We start from the raw sequence: 20,852 nt of genomic DNA, 5'->3' as shown, positions 1-20,852 counted from the left end.
CATTTAATATAGCAAAGGGATCTGTTACAAATAAAAATCCAGGCACTAATTTATTGTCGCCTTATCTACTTAGCTTCCAGCGCATAGCATTGCTCATTACATCTTCAATGGGTTAACGAAACAATGCAACAAGAAAGTACAGAGCAAACTCGATCTATACAAATTAAAGGAACTGAACTACTTAATAAATTGAAATTAGGGGCTCGAAAGAGAGTACGCTGTTCTTAGACGCAATGTTAACAGTGGAAGAAAGAGCAGCAGTACCAACGTAACAATGATAATAATTTCCTTCCACAATTTTGTGACAACCTTTATGTAAGAAAAATTCAACAAAAATTTGATTTGTAGGAGTTATGTTCAATCGACACAAATTTTGCATTCAAATGTCATATAGCATAATCTACATCAGTTGAGTGACCGTTGAAGATACAAGGCGATGGAGCATGGACGTCCGGATGCATCTTCCAACTGTACACAGAAAACAACGTACAATTAAATGGGGCAGAGACTATTATGTACCCTGTACTATTGAGTGGCTTTCGAGTGCTAGGCACTGCCCGTTATCAAGCGTGGAAAATTAGTCTGTTGAAATGTCGGCTTCCAAACAGCGCAGGGTCCGGTGTCAGCCAATTGTTAGAATAGTCTGTTTAGCAAGAGGAGAGACGTTCGAGATACAGAAGTTTGAATTTATCACCAAGTAACTACAAGTCAGCAATTCCAGACAACATTTAGCAACACTGAATATTGACATCACAAATTGTTGCAGTTTCAAGTAGGTGTTTTTAACTTTGCGATGTGAACAAGTATTAAAATTATTTTCAGCTCGTATGGCCTCCCTGAATCTTATCCTCAGCCAGCTGAATCCTATCCATATAATAATATTGGTTTGAGATAATTTTATTATTATCTTTCGTTCAGCTAATTCGATCACATGCGCGGTACACGCTCTGCCTACCTCAGATTCCAACACTCGGTGTATGCAGTATTTGGTGAAGACTACAAATAATAATATAATAGAAACAAATTTATGTTGTGTTATAAACAGATGAATAATCGTAACACCATCCAGTTTAATCCACTAGCTTGCTTTGAATAATCCGAGACAACCAGGTGACAATTTAAATAGTTAATGTATTATCCCACAGAATTAGTAAACCTGAACATGTCACAATTTTAGACATTTAGTTTGAAATATCTTAAACAATTTCATAACTGAAACTTGATTTCTCTAAATCATATGAAAATTGGTTATTCCCTGCTTCAACGACCAATAATTTTACTTTTTGCCCAGTTTTAATTTACGGGTTTTGTACAATTCCCATAATAAACAGCGATTATCTGCTTAACCTGCATTAATCAACTGAATATTTTTAACGGAGACAGGTTGTGTTTCCTTTAAGGTACGTACTCAATTATTAAAAGTTACACGTATTCAGATAATCTGTCGCTTCTAAGAGTTAATAAACCTTCGATGTGGGTATGAAAACAAGAAAAACATTGTGAAATGTCCACTTTATTTGAAATCTGAAGACAAAGCTGTTTCTTATTTTACGGTTCCTCATAATTTCCAGCTTCATTAATCTTCGTTATACTTTCACAACAATAAACCTCCAACACTATTTCCTAATCTTTCATAAGCGCCGTATTCCTGAAATAATTGTGGGTACTGAGCTGCAAACAGAGTGACAGTTAAAATGCAGTTAATAATGGGATTCAGCCCAAGAAAATGAAAGTGTTTTTAAATTAGAACACTGGATGAGTACAGAAGACTTCGCCAAAGATAATTACCAGAACAGAACATTTATCACTGTGCTAGCTGTATTCTGTTTCACAGATTCTTTTAAAGTATCCAAGAAGAAGTCAAATTCTAAATTAAGTTATAGGGCTTAAAGTTTAACTTAAAGAGAAACAAAGTACATTGTCGTCTCATACCCTCGTTAATAATTTCCGATTCCTCAATTAGACTTAATCTAATTTGGTAAAAATACAGTGCATTTGAAAGGAATAACGTCTTCGTATCTACCGAACTATATTTAAATAAAATCGCGACTATGTGATTCCCCATCCCAGGAGCCTTACACTTGTCACATAAGACTGTAAAAAATCTCTTCAATAGCAGGGGCGAAGGCCCGAAACGTGCTGCGGAAGCAGAAAGAAGGCTTTAATACAAGTAACTTATGTTCCACTCCGCCGTATTTTTCTTTGTTTTGTTTCCGTATCTTGAGGGGCACTTGCTAGTCTTCTATCCACCCTTACATAATAGTGCAGAAGTGCTACAAAGAGTGTCTCCACTTTTTGGATGTCTGACAGTGATTTTGACCTGAAACCAATTCTTTCTCAAGTTACGATCTAAGGACCCTTCTTTCATGTTTGTCTGAGTCCCGCTTTAGACCTTCTCTAACCTATGAGCGATAATGTGTGATATCGGTTCCGAAGATCAGAACCTTCGCCTTGCATGATTTGCTTTGCAGGTCTTTACCAGAGACTTCAAGAAACGTATGACCACCATCTTCAGGGTATAAATTCTTCTACGTATCGCCTCTAAATGCAGGACATAAAAACCCTGCAGATGATTGAGACGTGTTGATTCGAAACGTTTGGTAATTACCCGCAGAATTATAAGGCGTCTCAACCCAGTAGATCAGAGTTCACAGGAAAATAAACAACTTCAGAATTTATACTGTTCAATAAATATACTATGTATTAGGAAGACATGTACAAATGAAGAAGAATGAGATGGATGGGACATGCAGCACGAGTGGCGATGAGAAATGCATAAATACACTGATTAAAAATCTAAACAGAGGGGATCTATTGGCAAACCTAATAATGAATTGGAGAATAATTAAATCTTAATTACGATGTAAGGATGTGGACTAGATAAAACTATTGAATAAAAATTTTCTTGGATATTATCCATAAAACGTAAAAAACGACGTTTCGGAGATGGGACTCTATCTCCGTCATCAGGTTCCTACACAGTTGGGCCCACTAGATAGAGCTAATCCCAACGTTTTATATTTACTAGACGATGGATATTATCCAAGAAAATTTTTATTCAATTGACTCTACACCATCGTCAAGAAGTTTTAGATTTGATATAGATAAAACTACCTTAGGATATGGTCCAATGGCGGACTTCAGTAAAACACAGTGATGGATCTTAGGGTTCCACAACAAGAGGGGATCTTTACCAACTGAATGACCGTCAGCTTCTCAATAAGAACTCCGCTATATGGAGTGAAGGTCAGAGCATAAATAAACGCGGTTCACTTCTAGACACTGCAACATCCTTTGTGCAGAGAGAACGTACTGTTAGTTCTACGACAGCTTCAACTGGCTGCCACTCTTGCAGAAGGCGGTGAGTTTCAGTCTTTGTTCTTTTCAGTACTGCTTTCAGACACCGACGTGCTCTTTCAAATGAACTTTATATGACGGAGAATCAAAACAAGCCAGATGATGCGGTTGTTTGATTAGTACATAGGTTTTAACAACACTGTATCAAAATCAAAATCTACTCAGTAGAGATCAAGATGATTAGACGTTTCTTTACTGCAACTTTATTAATATTATTCTATTAGTTCGATAAAATCACGGATGGGCAAAATATGTATGAAGTACGGAGATGCGATAAATGTATATTATATGGAAAATCTGAAGCAGAAAAAGTAACCTGGCTGACCTAGGCATAGATTGGGAGGTAATATTTGAAATGGGTCTCAGAGGTCTGTGGTGTGCGGGTGTTGGCTGGTTCTACTAACTCAGCGTAGGGGCCAGTGGCAGGATCTTGTGAACACAATCGTTAAACTTCGGGCTACACAAGAGGCGAGGAATTTATTGACTAGCTGATGTAGTATTATCGTCTGAAGATGGACTCTGTTCCATTCAGTTAATTACTTTGTTAGAAATGGAGATATTCAGATATCTGTAGGAGTAATTAAATTATGGAAACACAGTTTTCCTTTGCATGCACACCGATTTTACAAGAGACCCAAAGAGGTTACTGAGGTAGTGAAGAAAAACTGCATCACTCACGCCTCGAATCGAACACCAGCCCTGTTTGTCCTCACACTTCATACCCTAACAGCACTCAGACTTCTCTGACCGTCTCCCCAAATGCTCGGTACATAAATGTAATGTTTACTGAATCGACTGGGAAAAGAAAAGAACGACATCCCGAAGGTACGACAACTTCCTGATGCAAAATATCTCTCAGGGGAGAAGACGAATTCTCGACTTGAATCTCTTTTACCACTGGTGTCTTTTTTACATCCTCACTTCTGTTATTTCTCTACAGTTCTGTTTCTCTACCACACATTTTGCTTGTAACTTGGTAATGGAGCTTCCAAGACTAACTCTTCTCACATCTACCCATTTTCTATTTCCTTTCTTACATTACGAAGAAGTTGAAAATCCTGTACAAAGTACTTTAGTAAGATGTGTTGTGAAATGTCTCTACATTTATATTCAACCCCTTCTAATATGAAAAATAAATAAAGAGACATCGTGTGAAGATCAAGCCCAATGCAGAGTCCTGCCTAATACAAACTTCTAGTCTCAACTTAGCAAAATGTTTGAAAATTATAATATGCGGCCCCGCTTAACGTATATTACAATAAAATGCTTAACTGTAGTAGAATTACGATACTAACTCATTCCTTTATTACGGATTCCTTCTTGAAAAGGTAATTAGTCGTTTAACTGCTCAAGAAATATCCAGCGTGTTATGGAACCACACGGTTCATTATGTGTTCATAACAGCCCACCACTGGTAACTATCCTGAGCCACATGAATCCAATCCACACCTAAACAACCTACTTAATATCCGTATTACCTCAGAAGATGTGTTTGAGTTAGACCATCTAATCTCGGTTTTAATACAAACGGCTTTAATATCTGTAGGAGATGGTAATTTCACTGTGACACAAAGTTTTATAATTCATTCTATACCGAACTTAATACGTAAATGTAAATCCACTCGTGATAGCTCCAGTTTTGAAAAGAGGAGATATAAATAACCGATAATTGTTTTAAAGTGGTTGGTATATATTTAACTTTTCTATCCTATATATGTAGGCCTATGTGTGTGTTTATTCCGGTTGATCTTTGGTTTATTATTTGCATCTATGGCGCCGTAGAGAGATTTATTTTTGAGCTATAAAACTGGTTATAACCGTCGGTTTTTTAGTAATACAGATTAGCCTATATGTGCTTGGTTGTCCTGTGTCATCTGTAAAGTACATAACACGTGGAGAGTAACGCTTCTATTCATAAAATTTAAACAATGTCAGAGATTATGCCAGTTTATGTGACTCCTATCGTACGACTGCAGTCCTGTGTAACAGAATCGCAAGATCGATAATTGCACACACATCACTTTGAAACTGCCAAGTCCAACTCGCTTTATACTTCGATTGTTACGCTGTTATATTATAGGAACACGATGTTGGACATCTTTCACTGCCCGAGGTGTATATATGACACACACAGAGAGCTTTGGAGTTGATTTTACTCCCATCTTTAGGTGACTGGTTGCAATTACACTGATTTTTATTTTGCGTTATTGTTAACAGCGGTCACAATCGAACCCAGGACTAGACTAGCACGCTGACCACCAGGCCACCGACATGGCCCAGAAATTGTTTCAGTTATAAATCTGCTTAGGCTTGTCCTACGTTTTCGCGGTTGTAAAATTTTAGCTGTGGATGATGTGCCACGATGAATGTTGAAAATTAAGGAACGTTTCGGCAAATATTACAGTTGCCTTCTTCATGATGAATATTTTGTTTGGAGTTTCTGGAAGCCTTGTACGTGGTAGGTAGTAGGCGGACGAATGGAAGGTAACGGATCTGATCGGCGGGATGTAGGCGTCTATCTAAGACTACACGGCGCTACAACACAGAATACAGACATCTTTTTATATTTCTTCCATTTTTGTTTTGCGTTTATGTTCGGCGATTTTGGTGTTAAGGAGTCTTTTTGTCTGTACTACGTATTTATTCCCGCATTCCCATGGACTGCCTATTTGCAGTTCCTTGTTTCCTGGACTTCACTTTCGGGTTTAGTCTTTGTGGGCATGGTCCATAGTGTAGTTCGTGATCTGAATGCTGTACGTATTCTGAATGTGTTCCCCGATTCTGTGGATCTTAAAATTCTTCCCTGTTCTTCGACATCAAATCAGGTCACTAGTAACTGTTGTAGAGCTTCCTCAAATATCCTTATTGGTAAGTCTCCATAGATAAATGGATGGTTTCATTACAGGTTACTTAAGAACACTGTATCAAATACAGCGGTGTTTAACGTCGAGTAAAATAATATTATAATCCTGTCAAATTAACTTGAGAATATTGGACAGGAAGCGATCTTCAAGTAATTGAAGGTAATATTGCACTATTCGTCCGGAGGTAATGAGAAAAAGATGAGAATCCTTAGTCCCCTGCAGAATAATTATGTCACTGATATAATTATAAACACAAAGTTCCTCGAGAAACGGGCATTAATACGTTTTAATAAATATTCGTAGAATGGAAAGGATTGAGTTGTCATGATTAAAGCTTGTTTTGACACATTGCTGTCATTTTTCTTTCTTACGTATTCTGAATCTGCATTATCTTCGTGAGTCCGAAGCCTCGACTCAGTTGCAATGTACATAACTGCATCGTGATGTGGGATATAATATGCATACAGTGAAGTATTTATATGGCAGCTAGCAGCGGAGCCACGGGGGAAACAGCGCACACAGAGGCAACTGAATTCTAGCCCCAGATTAATACACGCATTTACCCCCCACTTACGCGGTGTTTCATTCCTGGAAAGCACCGCTTTATGCGAACACAAATAAAATACGATGATGATTATGATGATGTGGGTGTTGCTGCCGTGTGGGGCTTCAGCCCTGGAGTTGAAGACGGTCTGTTTCTCTGAAACGTTGGAATCTACCAACGAGTGTTCACGAAGTCAAGACTCAGAAGAACATCGGTATCCTCACGGCCGTGAGTTGCCTCGAATGTCACAAATGAAACATGGTTCTTCTTCCATAGACTCAATGTTAAAATTGGGGTCCACGTTTCTTAGCAGATTACGTCTGTGTTTGATGAATATAATTTGTCAGTTATTTACATTATAACATGCAATTACTGGACTGAAACAATTATCTACTTTTTCTCGACATCGGTTAGAAGCCTTCTGCCTCATCCATCTCCTCCTACATACTTAAGAATCTTCATTGTATATTATCCGTGTGCGTGTCGCTTCATATATCACGACAATAATATTTAAAGTTCTTATTTCTGCCCCTTCTATTGTTCCGTGATTGTCGTCCGATGTCCATGTCTCACTACATTATTACTGGAAATTATTCTTTCAAACTGAGCTACATACAGGGCTAAATTTTTTGTCTTTATAAACGTTGGTGATTTATGTTTCATATATCTTGGCCATTTTAGCTTACTAAACTTAATATCTGAGTCATAGTGAAGTGCTGGAGAATTCCTGGAGAAGTGCTGGAGAATTATTGGAGAAATTCAGGATAAGTCCTACTTTAGTGCCGGAGAAGTCCTTTTGACTATTTACGTAAACATTTGAGTCATAGTGAAGTGCTGGAGAAGTCCTGAAGAAATTCTGGATAAGTGCTAGGTAACGCCGGTGAAGTCCTTTTGAGGATCTAAGTAAACATTTGAGTCATAGTGAAGTGCTGGAGAATTTCTGGAGAATTTTTGGAGAAGTCCTAGAAAGGTTCTGAGGAAGTCCTTAGGCGGTGGGTTTGTTCCTGTGTTGTCGGTTAGGTCGGATTAGTTTAAGTTATTTAAATTAGCTATTTGTTATATTATCAAACACGTCTTTGCCTTAAAATTCTCGTCTCTTATTTCGACAATAGAAATTTTGGTTATTAATTCACGTACTTTCTAAAATTATGTTGCATTTCCAAAAACAATATAACGTCATCTACATGAAATAATCCTTTCTTTACCAACAGAGACTGTATTTAGTAGTAACAAGTTTCAAAATTTAAGTTTGTTACCTTCTCCACATATTCACATACAGCACATTAAATAAAATGGCGAACAATCAGCTGCTTTGTGTTAGTTCAGTACAGCACACGAAAAGCAGTTCTTATGGGAGTTAATGATGGCTGGTCTTGGAGCTACGGACATTCAGAGCACATCACAGCACAAGAGTATGAGCTGATGTGCCTCCCTGGAGACTGGCTTTGTGCTACACGGAAGAGCTCTTTGATGGCCTGAATAATGCAGCGCTACCCTCAGACAAGAGAAGTAGCACCCGCGTGATTACAATTTAAGAACTAACAAGATTGCAGAAGTGAATTCAAATTTGGAGCAAATATTGTTTAAATGCGTCCTTTGCAGTTTTACCCAGCCTACTTCAACGACTCTCGAATTACATAAAAGAGGAATATTTTATTACTTGAGCGACTATCAATTTAACTACAGAATGGACCCTCAAGTGCATTCACACATTCAATGAACAAAATATATACATTTTAACAAACTAAACTATTGCATACGTCAGTATTACAACTTTGTGAATTAGCTATTCTATTGTAGGTATCCAAAATTAGAACCGTCCATGTGTTCCGTAACACAAAACACGGAGACTGATAACAAGGTTAACATTCCGTATGTGAATAAACCTTTTGAGACAAATTATATTATATGTAAATGCTGTGTTCATTCTAATATGTCTGTTGATGATGCTTCTTAGTGGGTTTTACAACACTCAAATGGTATTTCACGACTTGGTACAGTAAATTTTAAAATATTAAATTTAACACATACTGGAACGAGTTCTCCTTTCATGACAGAGGATACGGTAATACTTTACTGCATCTGTCCACGTCTGGAATCAACTAAAGAGAAATTACTCTAAAGTAAATACTCACATAATGAGAACAATTCACGCGCTCATTGCACAAAACGCAAAAGTGAACCCAGGATTTTAATAAATCAAGAAGAACAGGGTGGATGCTGAAGTTTACACTAAACACTGTCGAGTGGACACCATTTTCGTATTGTCTGGTTGGAGATGCCCTGATGATGGAGGCAGCAAAGATCTCTGAAACATCGGTAAATTTCTAGCAGACTACACGGGTGAAAACTTATAAGGCAGCCACTTTAATACTCATCGCCGTGAGAACCCCAAATGTGACAAAGTTTATAAACTTCCTCTGTTAATTTTAAAGTTGGCACTACCAACAATTTTTCATTCGCTCTATTCTGAAGATAGCCTTTTGTTGTTTTTTGCACCAATAGCAAGTAACTGTCTCTCTAAACTTTAGTGTCACCCGCTTCCTATTCGGTTTTCTTTCCATTCGCCCACCCCAACACTGCATTCTCGATATAACTTCAGAACTTTTTCTTCCATGGTGTTTACATTTGCGTCGAGCAGTCGGCACTGAGACCCAATCCATTTCAATCCCAACCAAGAATCAGTAATTCTAGCAATTTCCTTATTTTCTTCAGACCTCAGGGCAAATGCTGGTATAGTAGGCGATAACTGGCCTTCTAGCATCCCTATGACCCATCATCCGTACCTCGTAACAGCGTATTAAGGTAATAATACAGTCATATTCACGAGCGAGATTGAGACCTTGGTGATATTTACAAGTATTGTTTTACTTATCTCACAGCTGCGGGGATCCACACATAGGTTACGCAGCATAGACGTTTCAGAAAAAGATCAAGACAGAAACCGATGTTACATTTCATAGAACCATTAAAATATTGAATGTGTGTTTATGGACATAACCTAACTGTCTGCATAACTCAACACCACGCAGTGAACTTTGATGAAATCACAAAACAAACAGAAACCCAATTACTGTTTTAAATAAGACTCGAGTGGCCACGTGATTCAATAGCGCCAACTTACCAGTGCTGCTGGTTACTTCACACAAAAAGACAGGCTCAGTTATTTAAATTCCACAATATCTTTCTGTCTTTTTACATTGCTTTCAGATGACGACGTCTTGTGAAACACCGCCTAGGTTTAGCCAGCGAGGAATTGTGTGATTAATTTTGTATCCAGAAGCAGAGAAGATGGCGGGTATTAATAAATTCTCGAGGCCCTGTGAATTTTAATTTTGCAAGGAAGGAGCTAGTTGAGTCTGGAGGAATAAACAGCAGCACAATTTTCGCGTCGTCACGCTACGTTTCTTGCAAATAATTTAAGTTGCTTACCTGTTTATGCTAAAAGATACCTTCACTTCTATGGCAACCAACCTCAGATTTAATACCCAGGATGTGACCACGTGTTATTTGGTCAGGGGCTATCACACACTTCGTGAGGCGGTGCTAGATTAATACGGGGCAATGGTTGAATAACAATTAGCAGGGAGAATCAAACAACTCGTATGAAAACCTAACTCTAGTGCCACTTCGTATAACAGGAATCAAACTTTTATCAATCGGGATTCAATCCGAGTTCCCGTGGTGAGATGGCAGTACCTAGCTGAAGACCTCAGCCACACTCCCTTGTAAGGTCTGCTAATATGTTGATATCAGGCTTAAACGGCCACCTTACCTTCTCCATGTTGGCTGCACTGACGTCATCTGGCGTCGCGATGGCGGAGCAGACGACCCGTTTGAGACGTAGTTTGTTCACGTGGAAAGCAGAGCCGTAGCAGTACATGAGAATCATCGTGGTGGGAAAGTAGAAGAGACAGGACGACAAAATGCGAAGGCTCGGTCTCGAGAAGAACGGATCGCAAGCCAGCAGGCCCGTCGGGTTGAAGTAATAGCCACCACGCGGCAGCACCATCACAGCGAACAGCGTCACGGACGTCACCCACGTCAGGCTTATCGCTGCGACGCAGCCCTGCGACAGATCACACATCTATACACACCCATCGTCAAATGTTCCCGTTTCCGTCTGCGATAGTGGCTTGAAAACAGAACAGCGTTCATTAAAATCAACGGGGAAAAACTGAGACAATTATTATATTTATATACATCGTTACGTGAACAGATTTCCCTAGACACTCTGTTAAATGATTACGTAACTTAAAATGTTCTTTCGCACACAGTAAATTCACCTTAAATGCCGTAAGAAAGCTCGTATGTGGTTGAAGTTTTTTGTTACTTGCTGCAAACAGAGTAGTGTACAATAACGAGCTCACTACTGGTCCTTGAATCTCAATATTATCGAATTTTGTAAGTTAATGTCTACTAGAAGCCAACAGAGATCTGTGTGTGTGTTGAAACGTGATCTTCCCACGGAGTGTGTAACGTGAATACACGATGACGTCAAAGCGTCTGCGTATGTTTCTCCGTTCCCAGGTTTCACCTCACAAACCATTTAACAAGTTTCAATTAAATCTGACACGAGGATCCACATTGAAAGCTGTCGGGAGAATTATGCTTCAGTCCATGCTTTACGTAAAGGTCAATTGAAACTTGCAATGTTTAAGACTATCAATTCATGTCACAAAATAATAGGCCTGGGATCGCTTACAAAAGGGAGGTCTACTAAGGCATCTCTGTACCTTATGCTGTCATTCAGGAATCTACAGTGAATCTAAATTGGTGGTCATTCTTCGCGCTTCAATTTGTAACTACGCATAAGGCCTACGAGAAATAATTCAAATTAATAAATTCTCACATTCTACTATTATTTATACTGCATCAAATTAAGGTTTTATTTATATCGAATTAAATAAGATAAATGTATAAAGCCACCTAAACCATCTACTGGTAATTTACCTTATACCTCAAAGAAAAATTCTTGAAATGTAACAAATAACAAGCCTTATTCCTTTAAATTTTATCCAATTTCTGCGAGAGGACAACTAAATACTTCACTTATGGAAGAAAAAACAATGCTGGTTGCTCAGTAATAACGCCTTCCCGGGTTCTGTGACCAACACTGTAATTGAACAAGGGTTATTAAGGGATTTAGTGAAACTGCGTTCCCGCAGACAACTTTGGTACGTTTGAGTTTCTATTTGCAGGAACAGAGCTTTACAATGCATGTATCCTAGCGATTATGGCTTCAATGCAAGGAGCAAAGCATAGAACAGCTATAATTTAATGAAACATACCAGATCAAGTGGTATCACGGCGTACCATTTTCGAAAATTAGTAGGGCACCTGTCTTGATAACTAAACTATAATGTTTCGTGAGTTCCCTCAGTCCGTCCAGCCATACTCCAAAATCCCACGACCACTTCCCTTCTAATCTTTCTTATTTATAAGTTACCACAACACTGTGAGTCTTTGACACGACAAAGACTCTGTAAATGACATCTTACATGTCTGGCAAGTCCTCGAATTCGTAAAATAAATGAACATAATTCAAAATAACAAACAAAACGTTCCTTCCCTTTTCTTAGAAACCGACTTTAAAAATGCAGTGTTACAGTTGTATTTCAAATATTTTCTTCCGCTGACGTCGTAATTTCCAGATGTCTTCCTGTTTCTTTTCATACCTCCTTTCAGTAGATGGCATCTTTCATCAGACTCCTGACGCTATCGCCAGACAGTGTTTCTGTCTCCCCACACTCGGCCCTTAATAAAAGACAGCATGATATGTTTATGTACAAAAACAACTTTTCTATATGAAGAAACAACGAAACTTTCAATAAAAGGCCTTTCCTCTGTGATCTTCACTTGAAAATCCAATCAGAGCAATCAGACATCTCTTTTATCTCTCTATTCCTTCTACCCTCCTTTTTATAATTTTCGATCTGCTTCTTCCCCCCCCCCTTTTCTTTAAGAGTCTCGTCGCCTGTCACCAAGACGGACCAATGGATCGAAGGGACTGGACTCACAACATTAGCTCTGTGCCACCCAGATGCCTAATCGTCGCATAAGATAAACCGATCATAAGCCTGTCTTACTACGACAATCGAAAACAAAGTCTGTCAGGAGAATTAAGAGAAAGCAGTAAACCCTTATCCGACCAGCGTTAGGTACTTTTTAAACAATTACAAACCCGGCAGTCATAAAATTTGGTACACATCTAGTTATTGATTTTCTGCATCTTTTGACTTTCTTTCCTACTTGTAAACAAATTGTTTATCTTTTTTTCAAAATACTATTTTTTCTCAATCACTTTTGTATAAACAATAAAAAATCTGTAGGATTTGAGGTTTTCACAGCGGTAAGTCTGAAGATTTCCGTCTTCTGGGTTGTTGTGCTGTGTAGTCTGGTCGATGTTTACCAACGTTTCAGAGGTCATACTACCTCCTTCATCAGGGCGATGATGACGAAGGCAGTATGACCTCTGAAACATCTACCAGACTACACGGCGCAACAATCCAGAAGACATCAATTTTCAATAAAAAATCTGTCTACACGTACAATGTTATGATAGAAAATCAGTAGATACAAAGAACCCACAAATGAAAGTGTATCAAATTTGATGAATAGATTTATATCTGTTCAGAAAAATGCTCTCTAATATGACAAAATTAACACGGCGGAGATAATTATATCCTTCTGGATACAGCGCCGTGTAGTCTGGCAGAAACTGAGATGCGTTTCGGAAATGCTTACCGCCGCCATCATCAGGGGCATAAAAGCAGAAAAGAAATAACAGATTACGCAATGCAAGAAATTATTTTGGACTGATGTTTAAGGGAGCCCCAGTAAATACTGTTTGCGCCCGGGAGATATGCAACGTTACGAATCTCCAGCAACGCAGTACCGACGAAACACCTGACAAGACGTGGCCGCATATCGCGGTCGGCTGCTGGACACGGTTGGGTGGCTTCCCCACTACTCATTCTTACCTTTCCTCCTTTCTGTGCTTTACCGGAGAAAAAAATATTACGGACAGACACGAGGCGAATAACAAATGTGCAGTCATAAAAAACGGCATGTCGGACGGCTCGCTACCACAGTGCATTTTTTTTCAAGTCTTCGACGTCGAAGGTGATAAAATGACTCCACTTCGTCTCTATAGCCCCAACCGTTCGAATAAAAATCTAAATCCAGTCACTTTTCAGAACTCGGCGTAGTAAGGTTCTGTAAGCCTGAAAGTACATTTGAGGTTACTTTCCGGCTGGATGTGACTTACATGAATGTACCCATTAAAACCAAGCAGAGGCAAGTAGGGAAATCACAACCAGAAGATTGCAACTGTCCACGACTCTGATAATAATACTGGTAATTTCTGCGGAGCTTTTACTGGCTTATGCCTACGGTGTAGAAAGAAAACTGATGATGGCCCGCGAATTCTGCGCCTGCTTTAGTGAATTCAGCGAAATTGTCTACTGAGGAGAATTTTTCCCTTCGATCTGTTGCGCAAGAGTTTATAAAAACACCGTCGGGAACCCTGATAACTAAACTTTATTGGACATAGCTCTTACAAAACACTACATGATCTGCAATGTGTTATATGTAATAACTGCCAATTAAAAGGTGAAATAATGCTAGAGATAACCTATACAGTCAGTCCGATAAATCAATGAAAATTGTCAATAAAATGCAAAAACTGGGAAAATACAGTTTCCATAAACTGACCGATGTATATTCCATTATCTCCCCACATGTATCTGCAAACTGTACGCAGTGTACAGAATGTTCCATTTAAAACGCAACACTAATTACAACAGTAGTTGTAAGCTTTAGTAATATCAAACATAACAAGACAAACAAGTTGGTTGTTAGCGTTTATTTATTATAAAATGCCCGCCAATTTTTCGACACACTGTACATATTGGAAAACAAAACTCTCGGGAACAATTTTTGTATGATATTGGCAAAGTGTATACAACGCTATTGCACAAGGCGATAGTTCTGGCAGACAATCAGCACTTTTCATTATCTAAACCACGTAACGAAATCCGATAATATTTGGTACGGGAATAGCTACTGGCGTACACAATAATTTAATTTTGGTAAATATCTCTTAAAAACAGTTGAAAACACACGCTGAAGAAACGAAATAAAGATTTTCAGAGCGACAAGACGCGCACTTTCGCTCGTAGTCTTTATAAAAGCCTTTCTTGAATTTTCCTGATTTTCACCACCGCCACAACCTAATATTTAACGTAGATTTATGGTGTCTGAAAAGAATATTCGGTAGATAAATTCATAGCCCTGATGACGGAGGAGTATGACCCCTGAAACGTTGGTAAACGTCTACCATACCACACAGCGCAACAACCCAGAAGACAGAAAACGTCATGCTCACCGCCGTGAAAACCTCAAATCATTCTGAAAGACTCTTATCCAATAAGTTGTATGGTACCGTATCATTAAAAAATCAAAGTATCTAACAAGATTCAGTACAGCTAACTCAATAAGTGTACGAAGCAGTGAAACTATAAATCTGAACACTGAACCTAAACTTTAAAATGCTGAGTCGGAATGACATTAGGAAAAACCCCGAAAACAAAACGTATGCAGATATTTACGTAATACACTCTACCGTCTTCTGTCTCTGTTCTTACAGCGTAAGTTTCAATCCAGATGAACTTCAACGCTGACAAAGCGGTGGAACACACCAGTAAATTTCTTCGCTCTGAAAGCCAACATACGAGAGACCGATTAACACCCCAGGCCACGGCAGTCTGCAGTCTACCAAGGACCCACTTCCATTTCCTTCTATGACCAGTATTTCCATACGTCTCCATTCCAATCCTCTCAAGCACCATCCCTGTGTGTGAGGGTGCTGACTTGTGTTGTGCCAAAATCAAGGCAATAATCGTGCTTACTGTCAGCTGACTTCACTCCTACGGTAGATGCTTCGTACTATTAGGAACCAATAGGTTTTATATTGGAATTTTATGGTACTCTCATCCCTGATTAACACTCGACATAATGGTCACTGCCCACAATACAATATTTCATAATATATAAACCCATTACGACAATTTAACCTAATACTTATTTGCTAAATAGCGTAATATTTTATTCCTGGTCACACAAAGGACTCTACGATCACTCTAGTAAGAAGTCATATGAAGTTATGTTACTCTAGTGAGTCTCAAACGAACCCAATTTTAATCACGTCTCTTGACCCAATTTCCTGATTGCGATTTTGAACCAACATAGAACAGTAAAGCTGAATTATTCAATTTAACTGCAACACAAATCAATGTCTGCTTCCAAATTATCTCTCTCCGTTCCGTTTCTTGGCAACATCTTTTATATCCAACTTCTTTTGTTAGTCCTACATTTAAAACCCGATTCCTTATTCCTCTGAAGTCCGTCTGTAGAACGAAAAAGCCAATTTCGAAAATCCTTTTGAAGAGTCTGAATGCTTCATACATTTCTAAACATATCGACAGTGAGGTCCATCCGTTCCAACCCAATTAGTTCCCATTTCAGTTGATGAAAAGCACCTATTAGACACCTTCCATCAGCCCTCTTTATAATGCAAGTGGAAAGGGTGTCCCGATTTTCAAATAGAGAAGTTGCTGCATGTAGCCTGGTAGACGTCTACCGACGTTTCATAGGTTTTTCCTACCTCCATCATCAGAGCGATCATCGCCCTGCTCTTCAACAAGACTACACGGAGCAACTACTCAGTTGACAGTCATTTTCATTTCTTCATTTGTCTGCACATTAAAGTAATTAGACTTCTTTTCCAAAGATGTTGAATTAAAAAGTTTTTAAAAGGAAAGTAACTTCTAACGTGATTATGACACTAATTACTCACAATTCAGCCGAAAGAACTAAACAAAACCGAGGCGCCGTGGTAGACAGATAACCTCTCTGACAGGAGCGTACGGCGGGTAGACACAACAGGGGTTTGCAGGCGCTTGGCTGAATCACGCTGCATGGTGTGACACACACTGCGCTGGCAGCCAGTGGCTGTCTTAATACCAACGTTAATGCTACATGCTGTCAACGACCACTAAGATTGCAAGAATTATATCACATCTTCAAACATTTCACAAAATGTCCGGGTACTTAAATTCGTATGTCTGAAATCAGAGCATTCTTAATTATGACACTAGATTGAACAGCGTATGAAGCGTCAAGCTCTGCCTTTTTTAGCGTAAATATTGCAAACATTTCCTCCCACTAATTTCAAGGGTAAAGCAAAGTATAAATGCAGAACTTCCCTGTAATCTCCCAACCACATTACGTTCAGTGGTTGACCAGCCTTAGTTGTAGCAAAAGCAAGAACTATGGTTTGCGTTCAATGCAGACTGTTTGTCATGGTCTCCTTTATTAAGCTTGTGGTACAGATGAAGCAGTACATCATCGCAGAACTCGTCCGACTAAAAGCGCCACCAACTTCAGACATTTCCTTCTGCCATAATCCAGCAACGCAAAGCACAGAAGGCTTTATCCTTTGCAACACGTGCCTTTGTACGCAGATGGAAGACTCCAATTAAATCGCCTGCAGGTAATGTTACAGACCAATTCATTAAAGTGTAAACAGAAGAGAGTGATAAAGACAGGCATTTAGAATCAAGATAAATTAACTGCCTCCACGAGGAGGAGTCCATCTTGAGAGCATTGTATCCGGTCAGCTAGTAAAGAAATTTACAGTCTGTTATCTACACTGGTCGTCTTATCCAATGCGGATGGAGCGTTTGCGACGCGTCCAGTGACTTTATGTCAGTACTTCGGGTTTTTACTGCTGAGGCCATTCGCAGTCATAAATACCACATGAACACAGGTTCCATTATCTTCTGTTCACTTTTCGTTTATAAACGACGCTTCTCATAGAAATATAGGGTAGTGAAGTCCGGTGAACGCAGTGGTCAATTCATCGGTCAAGGAACTACTCATTCAGGTGCTCTGCCACATGTCGATTGAAACGTAAAGTTCTCCGTCATGCTGGAAGTGCATTTATAATCGTGTTTTGCGTCATTCAAAATGCATGAATGTACCTGATGTACGACGCGTTCTTTCTTGAATTTCAAATATTTGTAGCTCCGTACCCGTTGAGAAACGGACAAATGTTCACATGACATTTCTGACTGGGAACTCCCTCAGGAATTAGAGCCTGCAGTATCAGCGTAAAGCCATCGGAGATTCTATATAAAACTGTCTGCGTTTTGCCGTTACTGAATTGTATATAAATGGAAGAACAAAAGAAGATATTTAATCAATATACACGGTATTCAAGTAATGTAGTGAGTTGAGAAATGGTTAATTCACAAGACTGCCTGACACTGGAATATTAATTAATTTTCATAAATTGTTAACATAATTTTCCCCTATTTTTTACGGAAGTTAAGTAAACATGCATTTCATTTAGCATAAATATAGCAGAAGAGTCTTTAATCGTTTCTTCGTACCAGAAGACACGACAGAAGACGGCACTTCGCCGTGTGTTTAGGACAATGGATTTACAAGGTTCTAGATATGGAACACCATTCCTTCAGGACCCTTTTAAGCAGAAAAGATGGTAAGAAAACAACTCACGTAGTTTCTAAAGAACTGGCTATTTTATACTTTACAGCACTGTAATATTCAACAGACGAAAAATTCAACATGTAGACAACTCTGCCGATTCAGCATCTCGTATTCCTGATGCATCTTTTCTATTTCACGGTCGCCGTCACCAATAAATTGTGCAAGAGGCGAGTGATCTGTAATAATCCAACATCCCTACCTCTGAAAAGTCTAGCCTGCATTGTCTTGGGGAAAAATTTATAGCTGTTTCAAAAAAGTGTCTAACCCTATTTGAGTTGCCAGATTTCTGAGAAACCGGTTTGCAGTATATTTAAAGGTTGGACAGCACATTAGGGCCACAACGCAAGGTTACCCTGAATAAAAACCTGTTCCTATGCAAATTCCCGCCAAATAATGTAAGGTTAATTGAGAGAATCTGAAAACGGGCTCTAATTAAACCATTTTGAAGTAAAATAGGTAAAATAAGGGGATAATAAAAAATTTAAAAAAATAAAAACATGAATCTTCTTCAAACACTCCTAAGGCGATCAGGTTAAGGAGGATGTGATAGGCGGGTCACGTAGCACGTGTGGTGGATATGTGAAATCAGTACACACTTCCTGTTGGAAAAACCCAAAGGGATTTGACTAATTGAGTGGTACAAGTGAAATGACAATTTTAAACGGATCTTAAGATAAATAAGATAAGAGTATATAATGGATCCACTTGGCTCGGAGCAGGATTTAGTAGTGCTCTCATTTGAATATAATAATTGAAACCTTTGATTCCAGCTGAGAGACTTCTGAAGACGTAACCTACAAGACTACACGATGTCAAGACGCAGAATATTAGGTTTTGTCGGTTTTTAAAAACCGGGTTTAAAAACTGGTTGTTTGGATAAATTTGTTAAATTCGAAAACCGGTGTTTAAAATTAAAAAAACCGGTTTCAGATACTAGAATTAATATGGAAAAATTAGTTAATTAATTCATTAAAAACGTTAATATTTTGACTTCAAATCGCCTCGGGCATATTGTAGTAGCATGAGTCAGGCGAATGTTTGACATGCGAATCCACAAATGCATTATATTTTTAATTTCGTGAAAAAGAGCAGTTTAAAATAAATTATAGCAAAACTTGCTTAAAATAAGTATATATATATATTTTTTATGTTTTAACTATATTTTGTTTTTGCTTTCTTTTCTTTTATTAAAAATTCGAAAACCGGTTTTTTTCAAAACTCGGTTTTTGTATAAATCATAGTCACGACGTGACCGCAGGTCACTCTTAATAATGCTAGGTCATGCTTGATCAAACGTGATCACTAAGTCATGCTTCGGCACGCTTACGTCAAGTTACGTACAGTACGGTTAATTTTAGATAAATTCCAATACGTTAGATGAAGTAACAAAAAGTTAGGTTAGGATGGGTAGGCTGATGTTAGGTTATGTTAAGTTCGGTTAACTTACGTTAGGTCGGATTAACTTAGGTTATTTTAAGTTATTTTAGGTTTGGGTGATGTATTCTGTTAAGTTAGGTAAAGTTTTAAAAATGTTTGTGACGTTTCGACACTTATGGCCACAATTCGTCACGCCGTTACAGTACGTCACTAGTCACGCTTTGCCAACATTGTCACACTTTGTATATATATGTCATCTTTCGACACTTCTGGTCACATTTCCTCACGAATTTACTATAAATAACGCCTAGACACGCTTTGTTGCGCTTAGTCACGTTTGCTAACGCCTTGTAAATCTTCGTTACAATTCGACACATATGGTGATCCCTTGTCACGACGTGAAATCAGGTCATGCTTAGTCACGCTATGTCACGCTTGAGCACGTGTGATCACCAAGTCACATTTCGGCAGGTCTACCTTATGTTACGTACGGATCGGTTATTTTTGGCTAAATTTCAATACGTTAGAAGAAGAAACTAGTGACTAAGTTAGCATGTGCTGGATTAAGTTAGGTTATGTCGGGTTAGGTTAGGTAAGGTTCGGTTAGATTTGTGTACTTTGTTATGTTCGGTAATGTTTTGAAAATTACTGAGACGATTCCACACTTATGGCGACAATTCGTCACGCCCTTATAATACGTCACGACTAGATTCGCTTTGTCACGCATGGTCACGTTTGCACAAGATTTGTAAATCTTCGTCATAGTTCGGCACTTATGGTGATAGCTTGTCACGACGTGAGCTCAGATCACGCATAGTCACGCTATGTCACGCTTGTGCACGCGTGATCACCATGTCACGTTTCGGCACGTCTACCTTACGCTACGTACGGATCAGTAATTTGTCGCTACATTAAAATACGTTAGAAGAAGTAACTAGTGGATAGGTTAGCATGTGTTGGTTTGCGGTAGCTTAGGTTAGGTTGGGTTGGGTTGGGTTGGGTTAGGTTAGGTTAGGTTAGGTTAGGTTAGGTTAGATTAAGTTACGTTTGTGAATTTTGTTACGTTTGGTAAAGTTTCAAAGATTTTTGTGACGATTCGACACTTATGGCCACAATTCGTCACGCCGTACAGTACA

General features: G+C 38.7%; 1 protein-coding gene across 4 annotated transcripts in view; it reads right to left on the bottom strand.

Annotated features, from left to right (window-relative positions):
• LOC110835577 (trace amine-associated receptor 8c) overlaps nt 1-20,852 on the bottom strand; it is a 121,932-nt gene that overhangs the window by 48,303 nt on the left and 52,777 nt on the right. For all 4 annotated transcript variants that reach the window (XM_087344964.1, XM_022075919.2, XM_022075920.2 and 1 more), the window contains exon 5: nt 10,541-10,834. In XM_087344964.1, the coding sequence (XP_087201090.1) occupies nt 10,541-10,834 (294 nt within the window). The remainder of the gene's footprint in view (nt 1-10,540; nt 10,835-20,852) is intronic.

This window comes from Zootermopsis nevadensis, unplaced genomic scaffold (genome assembly GCF_977971745.1).
Source record: "Zootermopsis nevadensis isolate Lab colony 2312 unplaced genomic scaffold, Znev_1.0 Znev_ptg000008l, whole genome shotgun sequence".
NCBI lineage: Eukaryota > Metazoa > Arthropoda > Insecta > Blattodea > Termopsidae > Zootermopsis > Zootermopsis nevadensis.
The sequence above is the reverse complement of the archived record's forward strand: the minus strand, read 5'-3'. Positions and strand labels throughout refer to the sequence as shown.